The sequence below is a fragment of the Mauremys mutica genome, chromosome 7 (genome assembly GCF_020497125.1).
Source record: "Mauremys mutica isolate MM-2020 ecotype Southern chromosome 7, ASM2049712v1, whole genome shotgun sequence".
Taxonomy (NCBI): domain Eukaryota; kingdom Metazoa; phylum Chordata; order Testudines; family Geoemydidae; genus Mauremys; species Mauremys mutica.
Genome location: NC_059078.1, coordinates 93,499,973 through 93,520,503, shown reverse-complemented (window position 1 = coordinate 93,520,503; position 20,531 = coordinate 93,499,973). Strand labels below are relative to the sequence as shown.

At 43.6% G+C, this 20,531-nt stretch overlaps 1 protein-coding gene across 8 annotated transcripts in view; it reads left to right on the top strand.

Moving 5' to 3' along the window:
• The window catches only part of PRKG1 (protein kinase cGMP-dependent 1), a 924,943-nt gene that overhangs the window by 652,044 nt on the left and 252,368 nt on the right, over positions 1-20,531 (top strand). For 7 of the 8 annotated variants that reach the window (XM_045024165.1, XM_045024169.1, XM_045024166.1 and 4 more), the window contains one exon: positions 10,270-10,333. In XM_045024165.1, coding sequence (XP_044880100.1) covers positions 10,270-10,333 — 64 coding nt within the window. Of the gene's footprint in view, positions 1-1,004; positions 1,047-10,269; positions 10,334-20,531 lie in introns of those variants that run through there. The other variant, XM_045024171.1, reaches the window with a different exon arrangement.

The following is a 20,531-nucleotide window of genomic DNA, read 5'->3' as shown; positions in this document are numbered from 1 at the left end:
CATTGTGATAGAGTATATATGGCATCTTTGGAGAGCTCAGGTCAAATCTTAATTCATCTTGTTGTGGGGTTGTTTTTGCCATTCTGTGCCCATTTACTACCTCCCCTCTTGCACGCTTCCTAGAATATCTGTGACGTTGACAGAAAGGAGGAGTCATGTTTCATTATGTTCATGGTGTATTTCATGGTGTGACATTTGACAACACAGGGCTGCCATGAGTCAAATATCTCATGTGATACTCACACACTTGGCAGCCCTTTCACACATTCCCAAAACTAGGCTGAGATATTGACCTATAAGCAGGGCAGTAGGGATGGCCTGTAATTGCTACTGCCAGCTACCAGGGGCTGCTGCTTCACCTACTAGGTTAGAGCAGGGAAGGAGCAGCCAGAATTCAAGGCAGCAGAAGCATCCAAAAGCAAGCATGAGTGGTGACAGAAAGTAAGGGGACTAGGCCTGGATCCAGATTCTCCTCCCAGACACCTCTACCCAGTCCCTGGTCAAACCCCAGCTCCCCTTCCCTGGACATCCCCACCAGGCTCCCTCTAGCCATCCCCAGCTGGATTCCTCCCCAAAAGGCCTTCTGCTCATCCCCAGCAGTTAGGTACAGCCTCCAGACAACCCAGCCCCCACCCAACCCAGACATTCTAGAATCCCCCAAACACCTCTCAGCATGTACCCAACTACCTAGAACTTCCAAACATCCTCCAGCACAGATGCACTCACCCAGCCTCCCATCCACCGTAGCTGCAATGATCTGTACATTTCCATATCCTACCCAAAACTGGGGTGTACTGATCATAATCTCAATTGTATAGTTATATGCAAATTTCTTACATTGGCTCTTTAAATGTTTAAATGTTTACACAGAATGTCCCACATGGAACAGCACAGAATTTGGCAGTTGTGGAAATAAGGGCCTGATTCTATCTGCCTTTCTTGCATTGGGTTATACTGTACTCCGCAAGCAGTCCCATTTATTTCTGTTGGATTGTGTTACACATACCAGACAATATGTGTAAAGGTGACAGAATCTGGCCCTCAAGGTAAAAGTAGAACCTAAGTCTCTACAAGGCTATTTTCCATGGAAAGAGGTGCCAATATTCTACAGATAACTTCCTTGATTATTTTTCAAAAGTATTTTGTACAAGCAGATCAGGTAAGCAGGTAAAAAGTAAATCTAAAAAGAACAGAGGTAAAAATGGAGAAGGTAGTTTTAGGTCTGTGCAGAGACCAGCTGGACTGTGTGTAGTGTGCTGCTTTTATACACTAGTTCCAGAAGGCAGAAGGAACACTAGACCGAGGATATCACGATAAATGTGTGTTTTCAGACTTCAGTGAGTAAGGTTCAGCTCAAGTTATTTCCTTCTCATTTTAAGGCCATGATTTATCATGATGACTGTGCCAGCAATTTATTCCTTGACACTACTTGCAGACAACTGGACAGCTGCCAGTTGGATGGCATTTCTAGCTCGAGTTCTTTAGAATGTCGTTTTTTGCCAGTAACCTAAATCAAGTGTCAGATTCTACTCGGCAATATTTATCTTGAAGTCTTTGAGCTCAGAAAGGCAATGCCCTTTTGGCAATAGTGGGGAAAGCTCTTTCAATGCTGTGAAGAAAGGATAAGCACCTTAAGATACTTGGATCTTCATTCCAGTGTGTTGATACAAAAATTTAGTTTCAGGCAATGAGCACAGACTGCAATTTTATTTCCTTGTATTGATTTATTTTGAGTTTTAAAATGCACCTAACTATGTGGTCTAGGTTAACCTATTGTAACAACAATTGCATTTATTACAATATAAACCAATGGGAAATTATGAAGTCTTCCTTTCATAATTAACCCACTAGGACTATCTGTAGTACACACTAATGGTATACGTACCCTCCTTTCAAAAGCTTAGGAAAAAAAGATTTGCGGGTTTTGCAGCATGCTCTTGAAAGTCAATAGACTTTTTCTTTCTTGAACTGAGAAGGGAAGTTAGTCAAGGGTATCTTGCGAAGAATACCCTATTTCCAGCCTACTCCAGTTTAAACCATGCAGTGACTGCTTGAGCTGATCTCAATTGCTTTGACATCACACAAGGAGATACGGGATCTCTTGGAATCTAAACAATTTAATTGCTTTATAGGTCAAAAACAGCACTTTGAATTACACCCAGAATGAAGCCATTGCCACCCTCTGAGCAAGATGTAGTATGATTTCTGTAGTAGGCACTACAAAGCAAGCAGCCTTCTATATTCTACACTTTAGTGCAGAGCACATAACAGTAACCCAAAAGAAAAAAATAGTAATCTTAGGTATCTGATATCAGAACATCCAGAAGGAGTTTGATAGCCACATGAACTCAGGTTAGGGTGACCAGAGAGCAAATTGTGAAAAATCGGGATGGGGATGGGGGGTAATAGGAGCCTATGTAAGAAAAAGACCCAAAAATTGGGACTGTTCCTATAAAATCAGGACATGTGGTCATCCTAACCCAGGTCACAAACAAGGGAGCCAAAACAGCCTTTGTTCCTCAACCTACAAGCATGTCCTCAGCCTTCCCTGTGTTGCATCTCAGTACTAATCCAAGATTTCTTTGTACAGATGTGTTGAACAGGTGAGGCCAAAGAATAGAAATCCTTTGAATGCCATATTAAAAAACTCTCAGAGCTGATGAGTAGTGGCACAGTACTACTCCTGGGATCTTTTCAAAAGAAAGGATCAGCTAATGGAGAAGCCATCTACCCTGCAGAGTGTATTGGCAATCAAACAACATGTTGTGGTTAATTGTTCTGAAGACAGCAGATTGACCAAAATGTCTTCATGGATATTTGAACTTCATTCACCACTAGGAGGAAATTATCAGCCAACACAAACAATTCAGTTCTCTGTGCATATCCAGACTTAAAACCTAAAATCACTTGGTCAAGGAGACTAAAGGAATTCAAATATTGGTGTTCATCATAGATTCAATAATGACAAAAATTGCTGTCTATTCTATTAATTCAGTCATCATTTTGACAAAGTTTAGTATAATCTGTACATTGGTAAAAGACCAAGGTTTATTGGGATTTTTTGTTAAAATTCCATTTTCATCCTTCAGATTCCTGTCTTGAATGATGAAAAAACTAACCAGGTAGAAATCCATACATTAGAGGTGTAACATCTTGTCAATGCCAACATTTTGTATGCTGACATTTCTGAATAAAAAGCTGCAGCTCCTCCTGCTCAGCTTCCCAGACTTAGCTGTCATTTTGTAAATGTAACGCTTAATCACACACCACCACTGTGTTAAATGTTCAGAACTGAAGTACCCACGCAGAATTTTATATTCAAGCGTCAACAGTCCACCAGCTCTGCTAGTGTCAGCTCTGCAACAATATCTATACCCAGTTATTAGTGCCTAAAATGGTCACGTACATTGTAACCTGATGTCATGTAGAGCAGACACTAGGGGATGGATTTTCAAAAGTGCTGTGCTCTCACTTCTACAACTGATGCCAAAGGAAGCTGTGCGTGCTCAGCATCTGAGAATCTGGACCTGGGATTGAACAAAGTCTTTTATCCAAAAGCCCTATACAAGATGTATAAAAGATTTTCTATAAATATCTTTGACTACAGGACTTGGCATATAAACATTGAGGAATGGGTAAAAACTATGCAAGCCAGCACAGTTTTAATTAAAAATCCAGGAAATTAAAACTGATGATCTTAACATAAAAATGGAATTAGTAGCTCTGATCCATAGCCTCTTACAATCTTTGCTATAGATATGTTTGAACTGATAACCACTAAGTACTTCTCTTTATTAGTTTGCTGCATACCTTTTGAAATCACATCTGAACTGGTTATGTACAACTTCACTCCTCCAGTTATTATTAACCACTAGTCTGAAAATTAGTTACTATGCAGGGTCCCATCTCTGTTCTCTGAACAATGATTTCAATTGGATTTTGGGGTATGCAACTAATGAAGGATCAGCCTAATCAAGTATTAGCATTTATTAGGGACAGATAGAGTGAGTACCTCTAAGAGCATTCCAGCTTTGCCTTATGTAGCACCATCTCAATACCTGCAGTATTTCCTACTTTTAGTACAAGAAATACTTAGGCAATAACATAGATGTTGACAAAATGTGATATTATCTAAGGCAACTGGAAAAAATAGTGTTCACGGTAAATAGTTCAGGGGAAAACATGAATGTACCTGAATGAGCATTGCCAGTTTGCTATAATGATGAGACAGCCTGCTGGAGTAGTTCATGGGATGGGAGGTGAGAGTCCATTTGCGTCTACGTGGCTGGCCAAGAAGAACCTTGTGGTTCAGAAACCCATCTCTGGAGTCCAAGGAGAATCAGTACCATTTGTTTCTAGATAGCTGGTCCAGAAGATCCCTGGCCTTCACAAGCTTCTCAGACACTGGAGGGAAGGGGGAAAAGAGAGGGATATCAAATTTCTCCTGCTCTCTGGGGAGAATACAGAAAACAGGCAAGTGAAAGAGGTTGGGATTGGGTTCTGCAAGTGTGTTGAATTTTGTGACCTCAACTAAGTGTCATTCCCCTAGTTAGCATGAACTGATGCCTTTCCATTTAAGATCTTACTTTATGAGCTTTTTGATACTCATAAAGTAATAACAGGTCTTTGTTTATAAATTAACATTACATCCAGAATAATGTTTATTCCATTTTACATATTTTCAGACTTTGCCTTCTCTAGTTTTAAGCAATCAACAAAATAAGTTTTTTTCTACTTGCAGCCTTCTGAAAACATATGTAAAATGTTAGATAATATTAATATTAAGCCTTGTATCAGCCCAGTTATCTTTCTACTATATATCTTTCTCTTCATGACCACTTTTTTCTTATCTCTTTGCTTATGCCATAGGCCTCACCTATATTATTCTTTTAGAGTTTAGCCAAAATTTTCAAACATGGTTGACTAAATATGGGTTCAAGTGTCTAATTGAGGGTGCTCATACTTGAAAATATTGGTCTTTGTAAGTAAATCTGTAGTATGCCGGTAATATAGTATCAAAAATATTCCTGAAATCAACTACATCTATTGTTTTTTCCTCATCTATAAGTTTGATAATATCAATGGAAGAGTTATTCATGATTTCTTATGTATCCAGTTAATTATCCAATACTAAGTTATACATTTATAATGTTGCACATTTCATAATCTTATTCACTTTCATAATCTTGTTCCTTATCAGGTATCCTCATCTCACATTGCCATCCTCATAAAATCAGGCTCACAGATCAATAATTGTTTTTTCTATCCTGTTTCATAAATAAGTTTTTATAAGCTTGTCAATCATTGTGGTATCTGAGCATCTTCCACAATGTAAATACAAGCTAACTGTATTGCCACCCTCCAGTCATTTAGAAGCACCCTGGTCCTTTCTGAGCTATCATAAATCCTTTCTAAAGGCTTTCTGTTTACTAAGATATTAATTTTGTAATTCTGGGATATAATTTATTTGGGACTTGTGCTTTGTCAACATTTCTAATTGTCTAATTATCTGCTCCATTGCAATGAAAAAGCTTTAAACATTTCCTTCTTTCCTTCACCCTTTTCTGTTGTGAACTTAATTTGTTTAAATACCCTAAGGCCTTGGCTACACTTGCGAGTTACAGTGCAATAAAGCAGCCCCGGGTGCCCTAGCTCACTCCCCGTCCATGCTGGCAAGGCACATAGAGCGCTCTGACTCCGCAGCTACAGCTCTGCTAGTACTGCACCTCGGCGAGTGGAATAACATTTACTGCACCCCCGCTGGAGCGCCACGGCACCAGTGTGAACGAGGTGTTGCGTTACTGCGCTGTGATCAGCTTCTGGAAACATTCCATAATCACCTTCAGTCAAGTGGCCACTCTTGTCATTGTTGTGAAATCGGCTGCAGGAATGCGGAAATGCCCTTTCAAAGCTCCATTTCAGAGAAGTCGGCTGCTTATCAGCTCCGAGAAAAAGCAAACATTTACTGTTTCCTTTGAGTGAGTGAGAGAGAGGTGGGGGGGAGGGAGGTCTGAACTTACATGCTGACACACTCTCAGCACCCCAAAAAAATACTCTCTCTCTCCCCACATACACACAACGCACTCCCTGACACACCCCACTCCACCCCATCCCCATTTGAAAAGCACGTTGTAGTCACTTGCATGCTGGGATAGCTGCCCATAATGCACTGCTTCCAATGCCACAAATGTGGCCACACCAGTGCGCTTGAAGCTGTCAGTGTGGACAGACTGCAGTGCTTTGCTTACTGTGCTCTCCGAAGGCGGGTTTAACTCACAGCGCTCTACATCTGCAAGTGTAGCCCTGCCCTAAGCTTTCGACAATAGGACTATTTAGTTCACTGAGATTGTCTGATACAACATACACAAAGCCATTTTTCTTACTTGCTTAAGGAATAGGCTTCATAAAGTTCTTTTCTCTACAACTTAGACTGTAATGGATCTATTACCTTAATTGTAGCTTAGTTCTGTGTCCTAAAAGGGAAATTACTTTCATTAAAAAATGTGATATGCTAAATTCTGTCCTAATTCTGATTTAGGTGGAGTGAAAAATTTTGGACAGCTGTCTTTTGTAGGAAATATTACTCTATCACTTCATTCTTTCTGATTCTTCTTGTGAGAATAGTAAAGCTGGAATAATGAATTTCTGTAATACATGGAGATCAAGGCAACACATAATTTCTGTCCCATCTCTTTACTTTGATCCACAGTATAGTAGCAGCGGTATACCTCCATCGGAAACAGTGTTTTGCAGAAAAAAATACCATGACTGACAGAAGCTTGGACTTACATCTTGGCAAATTTAAGGGGTTTTAAAATGTATTTATTACTGGAACTGTAATAACTTAATTACTCTGACCACTTTTGCATCATTATTTTTATAGATTGGATGGGATTCATATATTTAGATTTTTGCCAAAGCCTTTGGAAATTACTTTCAGTTTCTAAGTGATCCAAAGCCCATTGAATTCAATGGAGCAAGTCTCATTGATTTCAGTAGGTTTTGGAACAAGAACTAATTGTACATGTTATTTATCTCATGATTTAATAAGTTGCCAGTTGTGCCTCAATTAGTAATTAATTATACAGTTGATTTATACATATTACTAATATTTAATAAATAATGACTGCTTCGGTCTACTTTAAGAATTTACTATAAACCATGTCAAAGAACACATTAATGTTAAGCTCATAAAGGGACAAATCCTGGTAAACACATGCTCAAAAATGTTCATTGGGAGTTTCACATGAGAAGGAGATTTGGCTCCAAATATGATACTGTTACTATTTGATATGGTGCATATTATAAACTACCATAAATAGTGTTAATTTTCGGTTAATTTGGGGATTTATCCTAGGAGTATTTAGCAGCCACAACTCCCATAAACAGCCATGGGAATTACAGATACTTCACTTCCGTGCAGGACTGAGGACTCACAGGAGCCCAATTCTGTGAGGTACTGAGTACCTTTAACTACTTTGATATGCAACAAGAACAGTCAGCACCTCTCAAGACTGGATCTACACCACCTGCATAGAACCAGACTTTATATGGATGAAATATTGACCAGTTAGTGAGGTGAAATCTAGCTCAGGTCCAGAGTCCAGAAGTGCAGCACTGCCTCTTTCACCCCTACCCTAGCATTAGGTTGCTAATGTGGGTTACACTCTGTGGCTGTGGTACTCAAAACAATTATAACTGGGGACTGGGACTTTGGGATCTTTGGTCCCTCCCTGGGCCGTCTCTGGGTTAGCCCTTTGACTTTCCACATTGGACTATATGGGGCTGTCAGGAAACGATCTGTGCCTCATGTCGGTGCGCAGACACCCATGTGTGGCTGTCCTACCAGCAAACCCCCAGCACAGTCCTTGTGGAGGGTTTCTGTGATGCAGAGGGGCTTCTGTTGGCTCTCTACACTATGGAAGGATTCTATTTCTGTGATCTAAAAAGAGCCTGAACCCACATCTACAGAGGCAAAAATGACGACTTCATTTAGGGTACAATTTACCCTGTATAGAGGGCCCACCCAAAGCCTATACACCGCTCATCTCCCACCTACATTCTGTTCTGACAGCTAAAGTGGAATGTAAATGATTGGCCTTGGACAGGCCCTTTTCACAGGATGAATTTCATCCATCATGTACTGCATCTACTAGCCCTCTCTAATACAAATATTGTTAAACTGAAGAGAACATAGAAGCCTAATATGTCAATTAGTGTGATTATAAAAATATTTTAAATTGGCATTTAATTCAAAGAATAATGTATTTATCAGCAAAGCTTTACAATGGTGTTAACGTTTAAATCTAAAATAGCATTGGAAAATCCTGTTAATCAAAGTTAATGAAGAGCAGGGTGGGGGAGGGCTTAAATTGTAACACTTTAAAAACATGATATGACATTTATTTCAAGTGGTTTAAAAGATAATTTAAAACATAATCCCAATGTGAACACGTCTCTGTGCTCACTCTGAAATGAACATGATTCACATGAAGAAAAACTAGTGTGATGGGAGCAGACACAGGTCACGACCAGGGACCCAGGGATTACAAATGGTAGTGGGAATGAGCCAACTTTTTAATGTTTTTGTTTACTCCTGCTCAGCAATCAGAACCAAGATTTACATAAATAAGACCCTAACATTTCATCTCCTATATCCTGATTTTGGCTCCTAAGTACGGGTATGGCTACACTTGAGAGTTGCAGCGCTGGGAGTTACAGCGCTGGTCGTCCAGCTGTGCAGGGACAGCGCTGGTGTGTGGCCACACTCACAGCTACCAGCGCTGGTGTGTGGCCACATTTGCAGCATTTGCAGCGCTCTTGGGAGTGATGCATTATGGGCAGCTATCCCAGCGTTCAAGCGGCAGCAACGTGCTTTTCAAAAGAGGCGGGTAGGGTGGGGTGGAGTGTAGTGTGACAGGGAGCAGAGGAGAGAGAGAGAGTGGATTTTTGGAGCTGACACTGTGAATCGGCTCCCTGCTTTTGCAAAATCAGAAACTTTTTCCGACCCCTTAGTGTTAACTGCAAACAGCCTGCAGACCAGATAAGCAGCTGCCGACTCCCTTTCTCACTGCTGTTTCTCTCCTCAAGCAAAAAGCAAACACTCAACCCCTGTGAATCAGGCAAGCAGGGGGGATATCTCATTTGATTGATCACAGCAAACAGGAGCTGTGTTTGTTTTTTTAGATAAGCAGCTCCCTGAGCGGAGGGGAGCGGAGCCCCGTGTTCACAACAAAACAAAGAGAGGCTGCATAACAAAACAAAGGGGTTAAAAGCATTCTGGGATATCTCCTAATACCCTGGAGGCCAATAGCAGCGCTGGTGTGTGGCCACACTTTACGACCAGCGCTGGATCACCAGCGCTGCAATGCTTATTCCCCAGGCAGACCCAGGTGTACGGCCAGCGCTGCAGCCAGGGAGTTGCAGCGCTGGATGTGCCCTGCAGGTGTGGACACTTACTAACTGCAGCGCTGGAAAGCCTCCACCAGCGCTGCAAATCTCAAGTGTAGCCATACCCTATATGGGCTAATTTTCAAAAGTTTGGAGCATCTAGTAGCTCTCATTGACATGAATTGGGAGCTGCTGGGTGATCAGCAATTTTGAAAATCAACCTAATTATTTAGGAACCAAAATGTAGATTTAGGAGCCACATTTAATTCTTGTGTTTGAAAACTTTGGCCCAGGTGTTGTGGCTCACTCAAGTGTTCATAGGAGCTGCACTTAGAGGCAGTCAAGAAGACAAGCCACTCAGAAGAGTTTGTAGCATAGTTTCATTTAGCTGATTCCCAATATGATTTATTTTAGAGGATATTCACATTTCACCTTATACAGGAAAGGCATAGCTTCAAAATGTTTATTCCATGTAGCTTACTGTCCTGTAATCATTGTGCCTAAATTACACCAAGGAGGCAGAGAGAAATAAGAATTCACTGTGTATGCTGCTTTTATGATGATCAATCCTGAAAAAGCAGCAAAGAGTCTTGTGGCACCTTATAGACTATCAGACGTTTGGGAGCATGAGCTTTCGTGGGTGAATACCCACTTCGTCGGATGCATGTCAATCCTGTGACAATCCTGAAGAGTTATGCTTATTAAGCTAAAATTGGTATTCTGGTCTTGATGTTAGGAACTACAGGACAAGATTGAGTCCATATTGATTTTAAATAATAGAGTTGTTTGGCTCTTGTGGAACCTTGTTGATTAACTGACTTTATGAAATAAACTAACTTTATCAATTAAACAATAGTTCTTTTCCATTTTATATTACAGTGTTCCAACATTCCAGAGTCTTCCTGAAGAGATCCTCAGTAAGCTTGCTGATGTCCTAGAAGAGGTAAGTGATTTTAATTCTTGGGGATAGTATGAGGTCCATGGGCTATAAGTCCTCTTGTAAGAAAATGTTCTAGGCTCTCTTCGGAACTCACAGCTTCACAATTTTGTTCCAGATTGTGGTTATCTGTTCCATTATTTAGACATAATGAGCTTGATTAAACTCCGAAGGTGCAGATAGTGAAACTTGCATCTTTCTGCATTCACTGGGGGGACAATATCAGCCTTGGAGGAGGGTGGTAACAGTACGTCTGTTGCTCTCCTGTTGATATTACAGCAGGGTAGGGCAGACATGTCCAGATATAACAAATGACCTGCTGGAAGGGTCTGCCCAGGAGCTATACCAAATTAATGTTTTTTCCTAGATGAAATCCTGACTCTGCTGAAGCCTATAGGATTTTTGCTACTAACTTCAGTGAAGCCAGGATTTTACCACTACCCCTTCACATCTTTCTGGTCTGTGCTGGCTGACTCTGGTCCTCCGCAGTGGAGTGGAGATTGCGGCCAGCCTGCTCCACTACTCCCATCCTCTGGCAGACTTTCCACCACCAGGGGCCAGTAGCCTAAGTCAGGCTCAGCATACAGATTTGACTCATGTAGTCTGAGAGGGAGATCACTTAGCATTTAGAAAACTGATCTTGGAAGTTTCTTTGCTAATTTAGGGCCTTAGCCTGCAAGTTGTTGAGTGTTTTCAACTCCCAAAGCAGTTAGTACATTCTAGGAATCAGGCCATTTCAATACTATCTTGGCTTATGAATTTGTTTTCACTTTCCTTCTGCTTTGTATATGTGCCACACAAAATATATTTTGATTTAGTCTTTGTATAAAATCTAGCAATAAGTCTGATCTATTTAGTGACATGCTTTTAATGAGTCTCCTTAACAGGACTTGCAGCATTTTTGGGTTCCTGTTTGCTCTCATAAAATTAATTTAAAATAATTGCATTGCATACAGCATAGTATTTGCCTGTTAACTGTCCATTTTGCATGTTAGAATTACACACTTCTGAATATTACAGGCACAATTAAGACCCATTACAATTTTAACCTGTGTGCCTTAAATGTGTTTGATTTTTTTTTCACAACTTGACCAACAAAACCAATCTTATAGCCATGTATCAAAAGAATGAAGGCATAATACTTAAAAATTCATGAAAAAAGCTGATTTTTAAACTTCTTTTTAGTTCTGCAACCTCCATTAATATGCTGTTGCTTTTCCTTTGATTTCTTTTATTTAATATGTGAGAAAATTCTGCAACCTCTGTTTTTATTAGAAATCTAAGCAAAAAGCATACATTTATCAAGCAGCACAATAAAGTACTCATGGGACCTTTTTATTTCCTGTGCTGCTGCCAGAGATGTGTTTGTAGTGTTTTGAAAAATAACCATAATAATTCATAATGTTATAAATAAACCTGTGCCAAGTTAAATCTGTGTATATCAAAAATACACGCTTAATTGTAAATAGTTTAATTTATTTGGATCACGTTAACAATATTAAACTCTATACATCAATTTTAAATGGAAATGTGTAAAGTCAATAAAATACTTTTCTAGCTACATATTAGCTGTCAGAAAAAAACATGATGAACAAATGAGACACACAAATATAAAAGTAAGTATCCCTGGGAATGCTTATCTAGGATTACTTCTGTTAATCTTGCATATATGAGTAAAATTAGCAAGATTTGGATCTTTAGTTTTATGTTGATCTCTTGCACTATAAGAAAATAGCTATCAAAAAAAGGGTGAAGTATAGAATCCTAATTGAAAAACATAAAAGAAACACAAGTTGCATAACATTAATGGAAATGATGTTCGTGCTTTGGTAGGAGAATATATCTTTTTCTTTTTAAATTGGTTTGCCCTGTGTAACCAATACCTGCATGCAGCCAATTATTTAAGGCTAGATAGTACACTCCTCTCTCAAGGTAACTAGACGTTAATCACATCTAGTCTGTACTAGATGATCCATTAGAGAAGTTTCCAACAGACATTTTTACGTTTCCTAAGTGGTGAAAAAACATTTTTTTCTTTTCACTCTGTTATTCTTTGTTTTCATGTAAGAAATTCTTCATAAACTATAGAATCACCTGTAGTACTTACTTCAAGGCTATATACTTAATGTTTTGCAAATCAAACATATGTAAATGAATTAAAGTAATTGTATTTTTATCTTAGCTTTTACTCTAACAGGAATTGAATGAAAGTGACTGAATTGGCACAGTGTGAGGCAGGGAATAATCTCACTCTTAATGTCACAATTTAATATACTGTTTCTTCTTAAGAAAATCTGTGAATAATGGAGCACAGGTGCACTACACTCTTCTAACATATTTTAAAGGAGCTGTTAGCTAAAACCCAGAAACTAAAGAGCTGCATTTTTTATCCATTATCCAAAGCAATTGTGGAAATGTTAGGAAGACAGTTAGAGAATGACCGTGTATGATAACATGACCACACCTTTAAAGTTGATAGAAAAATTAAAATGACTTATTTAGCACAGATAAATTGAATGTGAATTAACAAAACATGAGTGCAATTCTCCTCTGTCTTCTAGTGGTTTCACACTAATATAACATCACTGCAGTCGCTCATGATTTATACCAGAGTGAAAGCAGAACCAGGCCCATTGACTTGAATGTGAGCGGATTTGAGCCCCAATAATTTTGTTGTAATTTTGTCATCTAATTTATTCATATTAATTAGGTAAATTTTATCTTTACCTGCACAGATTGAATTTGACAACAAATGCTGGGCATAACCCCTATACCTGAAATCAATTCTGCTCTATTACTAACTCAATAACGTTTAGAGCAGTCTCAAAGCTTCAGACTGCACCAACTGGTAGTGGCCCCCAAGGGCCATTATAACAACTGGGGATCACCAGAGAACACTGCATTCTAAACACACCCTTGGCATCTCCCTAAAGAGGCACAGAACCAGAATTTTAGCTTGCTGGTTCACACCAACTTTCTGTCCTTTTCTGATGCTAGAGTGATGAAAAGAGGCTAGAACAGAGCAAACGAATTGCTCTGTTTTTTTGTTTAAATGATTATATTCATTTATTTATTTTTGAAAATGTGTGAGACTGAAGTTTTTATTACCATTTTTCAAAGTGTTTGGTCACAGCTGATATTTTTTTCATTTATTTCAAAACCTGAGGGTTTTACGTTTTCAGGGTTTGATTTATGTTGTTTTAAACTGAGTCATAGTTGTCTGTGTTGAAGCAGATCTTTCGGGTCTCTGACTTTATTGGGTTATTTTTCCTTGGGCTTGCCAAACATGCTAACTCTCTCAATGAGTAATATGTTTCTGTTGCTTATATGAGTCTTGCACCTATTTTTTCTTTTGTGAATTGTGGCTGTGCATATCATCGTCTAGTTGGTGGTTGTTTATCTGTAATAATAAAATATATAGATATTTTCTATATGAAAAATGCTGTACATATGATCAAATAGGCATATGGCTGACTTTTTAACATGACCAGTACATGTCAAATAGGATGCATAAGTGTATTCTGAGTCTGAAATGTGTTGGGATTTTCCATTTGGCTTATCCAGAGCATCTCATCCAGTTCTGGGACAACATTTCATCTAGTTCTCTGGGAGCCCAAAAAACTCAGTTCAGTTCCAGCTCATCACTCAGGTTACTTTATTAGGCATGTAACAAATCCGTGCTCATGCTGGCCAGGACCAAGATGTAAGGGGTTTAGGATCATGGTGATACCACAATCCCAATTATATTACACACCACATAGTTTATATACTTTTCCCTAACTACTAACATCTGAATTTCTTGAATCTAATTGGTTTGGACATTGTATGGGTCATGTAGGAACCAGTTGTTTATGTCCTTCCCTTATCTGCATTTCAAGTTTATCAGTTATCCCACTTATCTCAACTAGACCTGGAGATACTGTCTCCAGCACAGTCTTGTTTACAGATGCACTCAAATCATATGGCCTGTCCCCCTTTGTTTACAATATTAACCTTTCACTCAAATTTTACTTATGTCCAGCAAGATCTATGCCTACAAAATGGCACCCAATGACTTATGAACTCTACCAGAGCTACTGTGCAAACAATACACCACAATATAAACTCTGCTTCCATAGGCATGCCAGCCCGCAACTTCTTCCTACCTGTCTCCACTCCAAAATGAACAAGATTTTAGCAGTGGGAATAGACCTGAATGGGCAGATTAAAGAGATGTTAAAGAAAAAAAAAGTGGTGACAGGATTTGTCAAGCGCCTGGACAGGAAGGGGAAGTAGAATAGGTAAATATGGTTGTCTGCCTACATATCTACATCGGCTATATAGTCTTGTGTTTGCCTACTACCAATGTAAAATCTACTTTCCAAATAAACTCTGTTTCACCTAAGGAAACTATAAATATTCAGTTCCTATAAATATTCATTGACCATAAAAATTATGTACAAAAACTGGGAAATTCAGTGAAAAATGAAATGGTTCACAATAGTTCTATAGATAAGATAGACTTTAAAAGTCCTTCAAAGTATAAAGCTGAAACACTGCATGCAAATATACTGGAACTTCCCCTCCTCCCCCTTTTGTTGAGGGATTTATGTTTTTAGAGGAAGTCTTTGTTTTAATAGTTTCTATTTCCCTTAGCATATTACAAATTGGCATCACTTAGTTTTCCCTCATTATGCAGTTAGTACCTTACTTAAATTAATGTATGAAGAAGACAGATGATTTTTCCTATTTAAGAAACTTTAAAAGAAAATGTATTTAAACAGTTCCCTTTAATAATATGCATAACCAGTTCTTGTCTTCTAGCAATTCTTTACCATGTATGCAATTTGGAAACAGAAAAGGAATCTGTGATGAGCTCTAAATCAGCTCTGTTGAAAATGTTAGAAAGTACTTTGAAGAGCCATGTAATATGCATAGCAATTTACTGCAATCGATGTGCTTTGCAAACAAATAATGACTCTATGATGAACTGCAAATGAGTTGCCTACTATCAACATTTTGAATTCTAGTCACAAAATATGGTATTAAAACATCCCTCATAGTATAGTAAACTGGGGAAATGTTTTTGAAAACTGATTGGTACATCAGAATCTCACTTTCTTCCTTAGTCATACCTATAAAACTATCTTTCAGAAGTTATCTCTGGTCTCCTAGGTTGTGGAGCAAGCCAACTTCATACCACCACTCAGTATCTTATCTCTGTTTCCCGTCTTTCCACCCCCTCTCTCCTACAAACACCCATATATCTCATGCTGGAGCCTACCAGAAGTTCTAGTACTATAAAGGTCTGTATAGCCTCTTAGTAGAGGCCCATTTTCTGGAGGGCTTCAAGATTGAAGCCAGTGAAAACTTTAGCTTCATATACTCATGTGTTTTGGTGGAAAGAGCAGGGGGAAACTTTGACTCAGCACATACAGTCAAACCTCGCAATAATGCGCCCCGCCATAACGCGAAATCGCATATAACGCGATCACAGGTTGGCTCCCCTTTAAGGTATAATACAGTACAGTACCGTACCAATGGTCCCCAACACCATGGCAGGAGAGAGAAGCTGCAGCCCCGCACCTGCTGGGAACAGAGAATTCCGAGGCTGCTGGCGCCAGTGCTCTCTGTCCCCAGCAGGCGCGCGGGGCCTCAGCTTCTCTCCGGCTTCTCCGGGGCTGCTGGGGTCAGTGCTCTCTGTCCCCAGCAGGTGTGGGGCCATGGCTTCTTTCCCGCTTCAAGAGGAGCCGCGGTTCCCCGCCTGCCGGGGACAGAGAGCATCAGCGCCCGCAGCTCTGGAGTTCTCTGTCCCCGGCAGGCAGGGGGCCACGGCTCCTCTTGAAGCCGGAGAGAAGCCGCAGCCCCGTGCCTGCCGGGGACAGAGAGCACCGGCGCCCACAGCTGGAGTTCTCTGTCCTCAGCAGGTGCGGGGCCCCAGCTCCTTTTGAAGCCTGCGAGGGACAGAGAGCACCGGCGCCCGCGCCCCGGAGTTCTCTGTCCCCGGCAGGTGGGGGGCCGCAGCTCCTCTCCCCTGCTGGGCACTAGGCACCAGGGGCATTAGGCGGTGCACCTCAATGCACCGCTTTGGGGACCACTGAAAAACTGACTGGTTTGAAACCCTGCTATACCACGACCCCGCATTTAGCGCAATGGAATTTTTTGGACCCCAAAGGTCACGTTTTAGCGAGGTTTCACTGTACTTCTTTACTTCCTGGCTAAGCTGTGGAGCAACCCAGAGAAACATAATTCTTGGGTCACACAGACTTTTAAAAATTCTTTCCTTGCCTGATTGGGGGCAATCAGACAGAGAACAAACTCCCACTCCTGCACCTTCAAGTAGATATCACTAAGTGTCATTTCCCTGAGTCTGGCTGGCTTCAACTTACCTGGCAGAATCTGTAACTGCTCCTGGGAGTTTTACATCTACTACTGAGAAAGAAACACCCCTCCAGAACAGAGATCAGCCTCCATGGCTGCACAGTCATTTATGGTATTGAAAAGACGATCACAGAGCTATGTAGAAATACTACTTTACTTTCTCCAAGTTTCAGATCCTCCATCTGGTAGGCTGAAGCTTCCACTTCCATTTTTCATGTAAAAGACGGTTACTCACCGTAGTAACTGTTGTTCTTCGAGATGTGTTGCTCCTATCCATTCCAGTCAGGTGTGTGCGCCGCGCGTGCACGGCATCTCGGAACTTTTTTACCCTAGCAACTCCGGCGGGCCGGCTGGGCGCTGAATATATACCCCAGCCGGCCCGTCCGCTCCTCAGTTCCTTCTTGCCGGCTACTCCGACAGTGGGGAAGGAGGGCGGGTCTGGAATGGATAGGAGCAACACATCTCGAAGAACAACAGTTACTACGGTGAGTAACCGTCTTTTCTTCTTCGAGTGATTGCTCCTATGCATTCCAGTCAGGTGATTCCCAAGCCTTACTTAGGCGGTGGGGTCGGAGTGAGACGTGGCGGAGTGTAATACCGCGGAGCCGAAGGCTGCGTCGTCTCGAGACTGCTGCACCAACGCGTAGTGGGAGGCGAAGGTGTGGACCGAAGACCAGGTGGCCGCTCGACAGATGTCCTGGATCGGAACGTGTGCCAGGAAGGCAGCCGACGAGGCGTGCGCCCTCGTCGAGTGGGCGGTGAGGCGGCATGGCAGTACACGAGCAAGCTCGTAGCAGGTCCGGATACACGCAGTGACCCAGGAGGAAATCCGCTGGGAGGATATCGGCTCGCCTTTCATGCGGTCAGCAACCGCTACGAACAGCTGGGGCGAACGCCGGAAGGGCTTAGTCCGCTCGATGTAGAAAGCGAGCGCCCTGCGGACGTCGAGGGTATGCAGCTGTTGCTCCCGAGGCGAGGTATGCGGTTTCGGGAAGAACACCGGGAGGAAGATCTCCTGGTTGAGATGGAAAGCTGACACTACCTTCGGGAGGAAGGCCGGATGAGGGCGAAGCTGCACCTTGTCCCCATGGAAGATGGTGTATGGCGGGCTAACCGTCAGAGCGCGGAGCTCAGAAACTCGTCTCGCTGATGTAATGGCGACAAGGAAGGCCGTCTTCCAGGAGAGGTAGAGCAGGGAGCACGTGGCTAAGGGCTCGAACGGAGGACCCATCAGCTTGGCCAGCACGAGGTTCAAATCCCATGTCGGGGTAGGACGCCGCACCGGCGGGCACAAGCGGTCCAGGCCTTTGAGGAAGCGGGAAACCATCTGGTTCGAGAAGATGGACTGACCTTCCACGGATGGACGAAAGGCGGACACTGCCGCCAGGTGAACTCTCAAGGAGGAGACCACAAGACCTTGCTCCTTAAGGTACCAGAGGTAGTCCAGGATGGTAGGGACCGGGACTACGAACGGATTGAGACCTCGTTGATCACACCAGAGTGCGAATCTCTTCCATTTCGCTAGGTAAGAGGAGCGAGTGGAAGGCTTCCTGCTCTCAAGCAGGACCTGCTGAACTGCTGCAGAACAGCCCCTCTCCGCGTGGGTCAACCACTCAGGTACCAAGCTGTGAGATGGAGGGACTGCAGGTTCGGATGGCGGAGTCTGCCGAAGTCCTGGGTGATGAGGTCCGGCCACAACGGAAGGGGGATGGGTTCCCGAACGGAGAGCTCGAGCAGCAGGGTGTACCAGTGCTGCCTCGGCCAGGCCGGCGCTACGAGTATGACATGGGCTCTGTCCCTCCGAAGCTTCAGGAGCACTCGGTGCACGAGCGGGAACGGAGGGAAGGCGTAGAGGAGGCGATCCGTCCAGGGGTAGAGGAAGGCGTCCGACAGGGAGCCTGGCGAGCGACCCTGGTATGAGCAAAACAGGTGGCACTTCCTGTTCTCTCTGGAGGCGAATAGGTCTACTTGGGGAAATCCCCACCTCCGGAAGATTGTGTGGACGACATCTGGACGGAGGGACCACTCGTGGGAGAGGAACGACCTGCTGAGATGGTCGGCCAGCGTGTTCTGCGCTCCCGGAAGAAAGGATGCTTCCAGGTGTATGGAGTGGGTCACGCAGAAGTCCCACAGGAGCATCGCCTCCTTGCAGAGGAGGGAGGATCGGGCTCCGCCCTGCTTGTTCACGTAGAACATTGCTGTTGTATTGTCCGTGAACACTGTTACACAGCGGCCTTGCAGGCGGGTGCAGAAGGTGCGACAGGCCAGACGGATCGCTCACAGCTCGCGGACATTGATGTGCAGGGCGAGCTCCTGGGGCGACCACAGACCTTGGGTATGAAGATCGCCCAGGTGAGCTCCCCAACCGAGCGCTGAGGCATCCGTGGTCAGAGTGGCGGATGGGCGAGGAGGATGGAACGGGACTCCCGCACACACGACCTCCGGGTCGAGCCACCAGCAGAGGGACTCGAGGGTCGTCCTGGTGACCGTGACCACCATGTCGATGGGGTCTCGATGAGGCCGGTACACCGACGCGAGCCAAGACTGGAACGGGCGGAGGTGGAGCCGCGCGTACGCGGTGACATACGTGCACGAAGCCATGTGGCCCAGGAGGCGGAGGCAGGAGCGCACCATCGTGGTCGGGAAGGTGACGAGGTCCCGGATGATGGAGACCATCGTCTGGTGTCGAGCGCGAGGGAGACAGGCCCTGGCCACCGTGGAGTCGAGGACCGCTCCGATGAACTCCACTCGCTGTGCCGGAATCAACGTGGACTTCTCGGCGTTGATGAGAAGACCGAGTCGCTGAAAGAGAGACAGGATTTCTGTCATCTGGTCCATCACGAGTTGTCGGGACTGAGCTCGAACCAGCCAGTCGTCGAGATACGGGTAGACGTGTATCTGACGACGTCGGAGGGCTGCGGCCACTACCGCCATGCATTTGGTAAATACCCTCGGGGCGGTGGAGAGTCCGAACGGTAACACGGCGAACTGGTAGTGGGTGTTGTTGACCACAAACCGGAGGTAACGACGATGGGGAGGATAGATTGCGACATGGAAGTAGGCGTCCTTCATGTCGAGGGCAGCAAACCAATCTCCCGGATCCAGAGAGGGAATGATGGTCCCCAAGGTGACCATGCGAAACTTGGGCTTGAGCAGGTACTTGTTCAGCTCGCGAAGTTCCAGGATAGGACGTAGCCCCCCTTTCGCTTTGGGGATGAGAAAATAACGGGAATAGAATCCCCTGCCCCGCCTGTCTTGAGGCACTGCTTCTATGGCACCCACGCTCAACAGAGTCTGAACCTCTTGTAAGAGAACTTGCTCATGAGAGGGGTCCCTGAAGAGGGACAGGGAGGGTGGGTGGGAAGGTGGGGGCGAAACAAATTGCAGGCGGTATCCCGACTGGACCGTTTGAAGCACCCAGTTGTCTGATGTTACTTGGGACCACGCCGAAAAGAAATGGGAAAGGCGGTTGTAAAATAACGGGGAAGGATCCGGTAGAGAGAGTGATGGGCCGTCCTCGAGCGTCCCATCAAAAGGCCTGCTTGGCCCCCTGAGGGGCCTTGGACGAGGCCTGGCCCTGGTTACGGCGGTTGCCTGAAGGACGACGGCGATTTTGGGCCGGTCGCCGGCTATTGTATGGCCGATATCGCTGCTGATAGAAGGGCCGGGAGGGCTGCTGCCGGAAGGACCTGCGCTGCGTCGCCGGCGTGTGCATCCCGAGAGTGCGGATTGCAATACGGCCGTCCTTCAGGGTCTGGATCCGAGAATCCGTCTTCTCGGAAAAAAGACCCTGTGTGTCAAAAGGCAGGTCCTGCAGTGTGTATTGGACCTCCGGCGGCAGGGT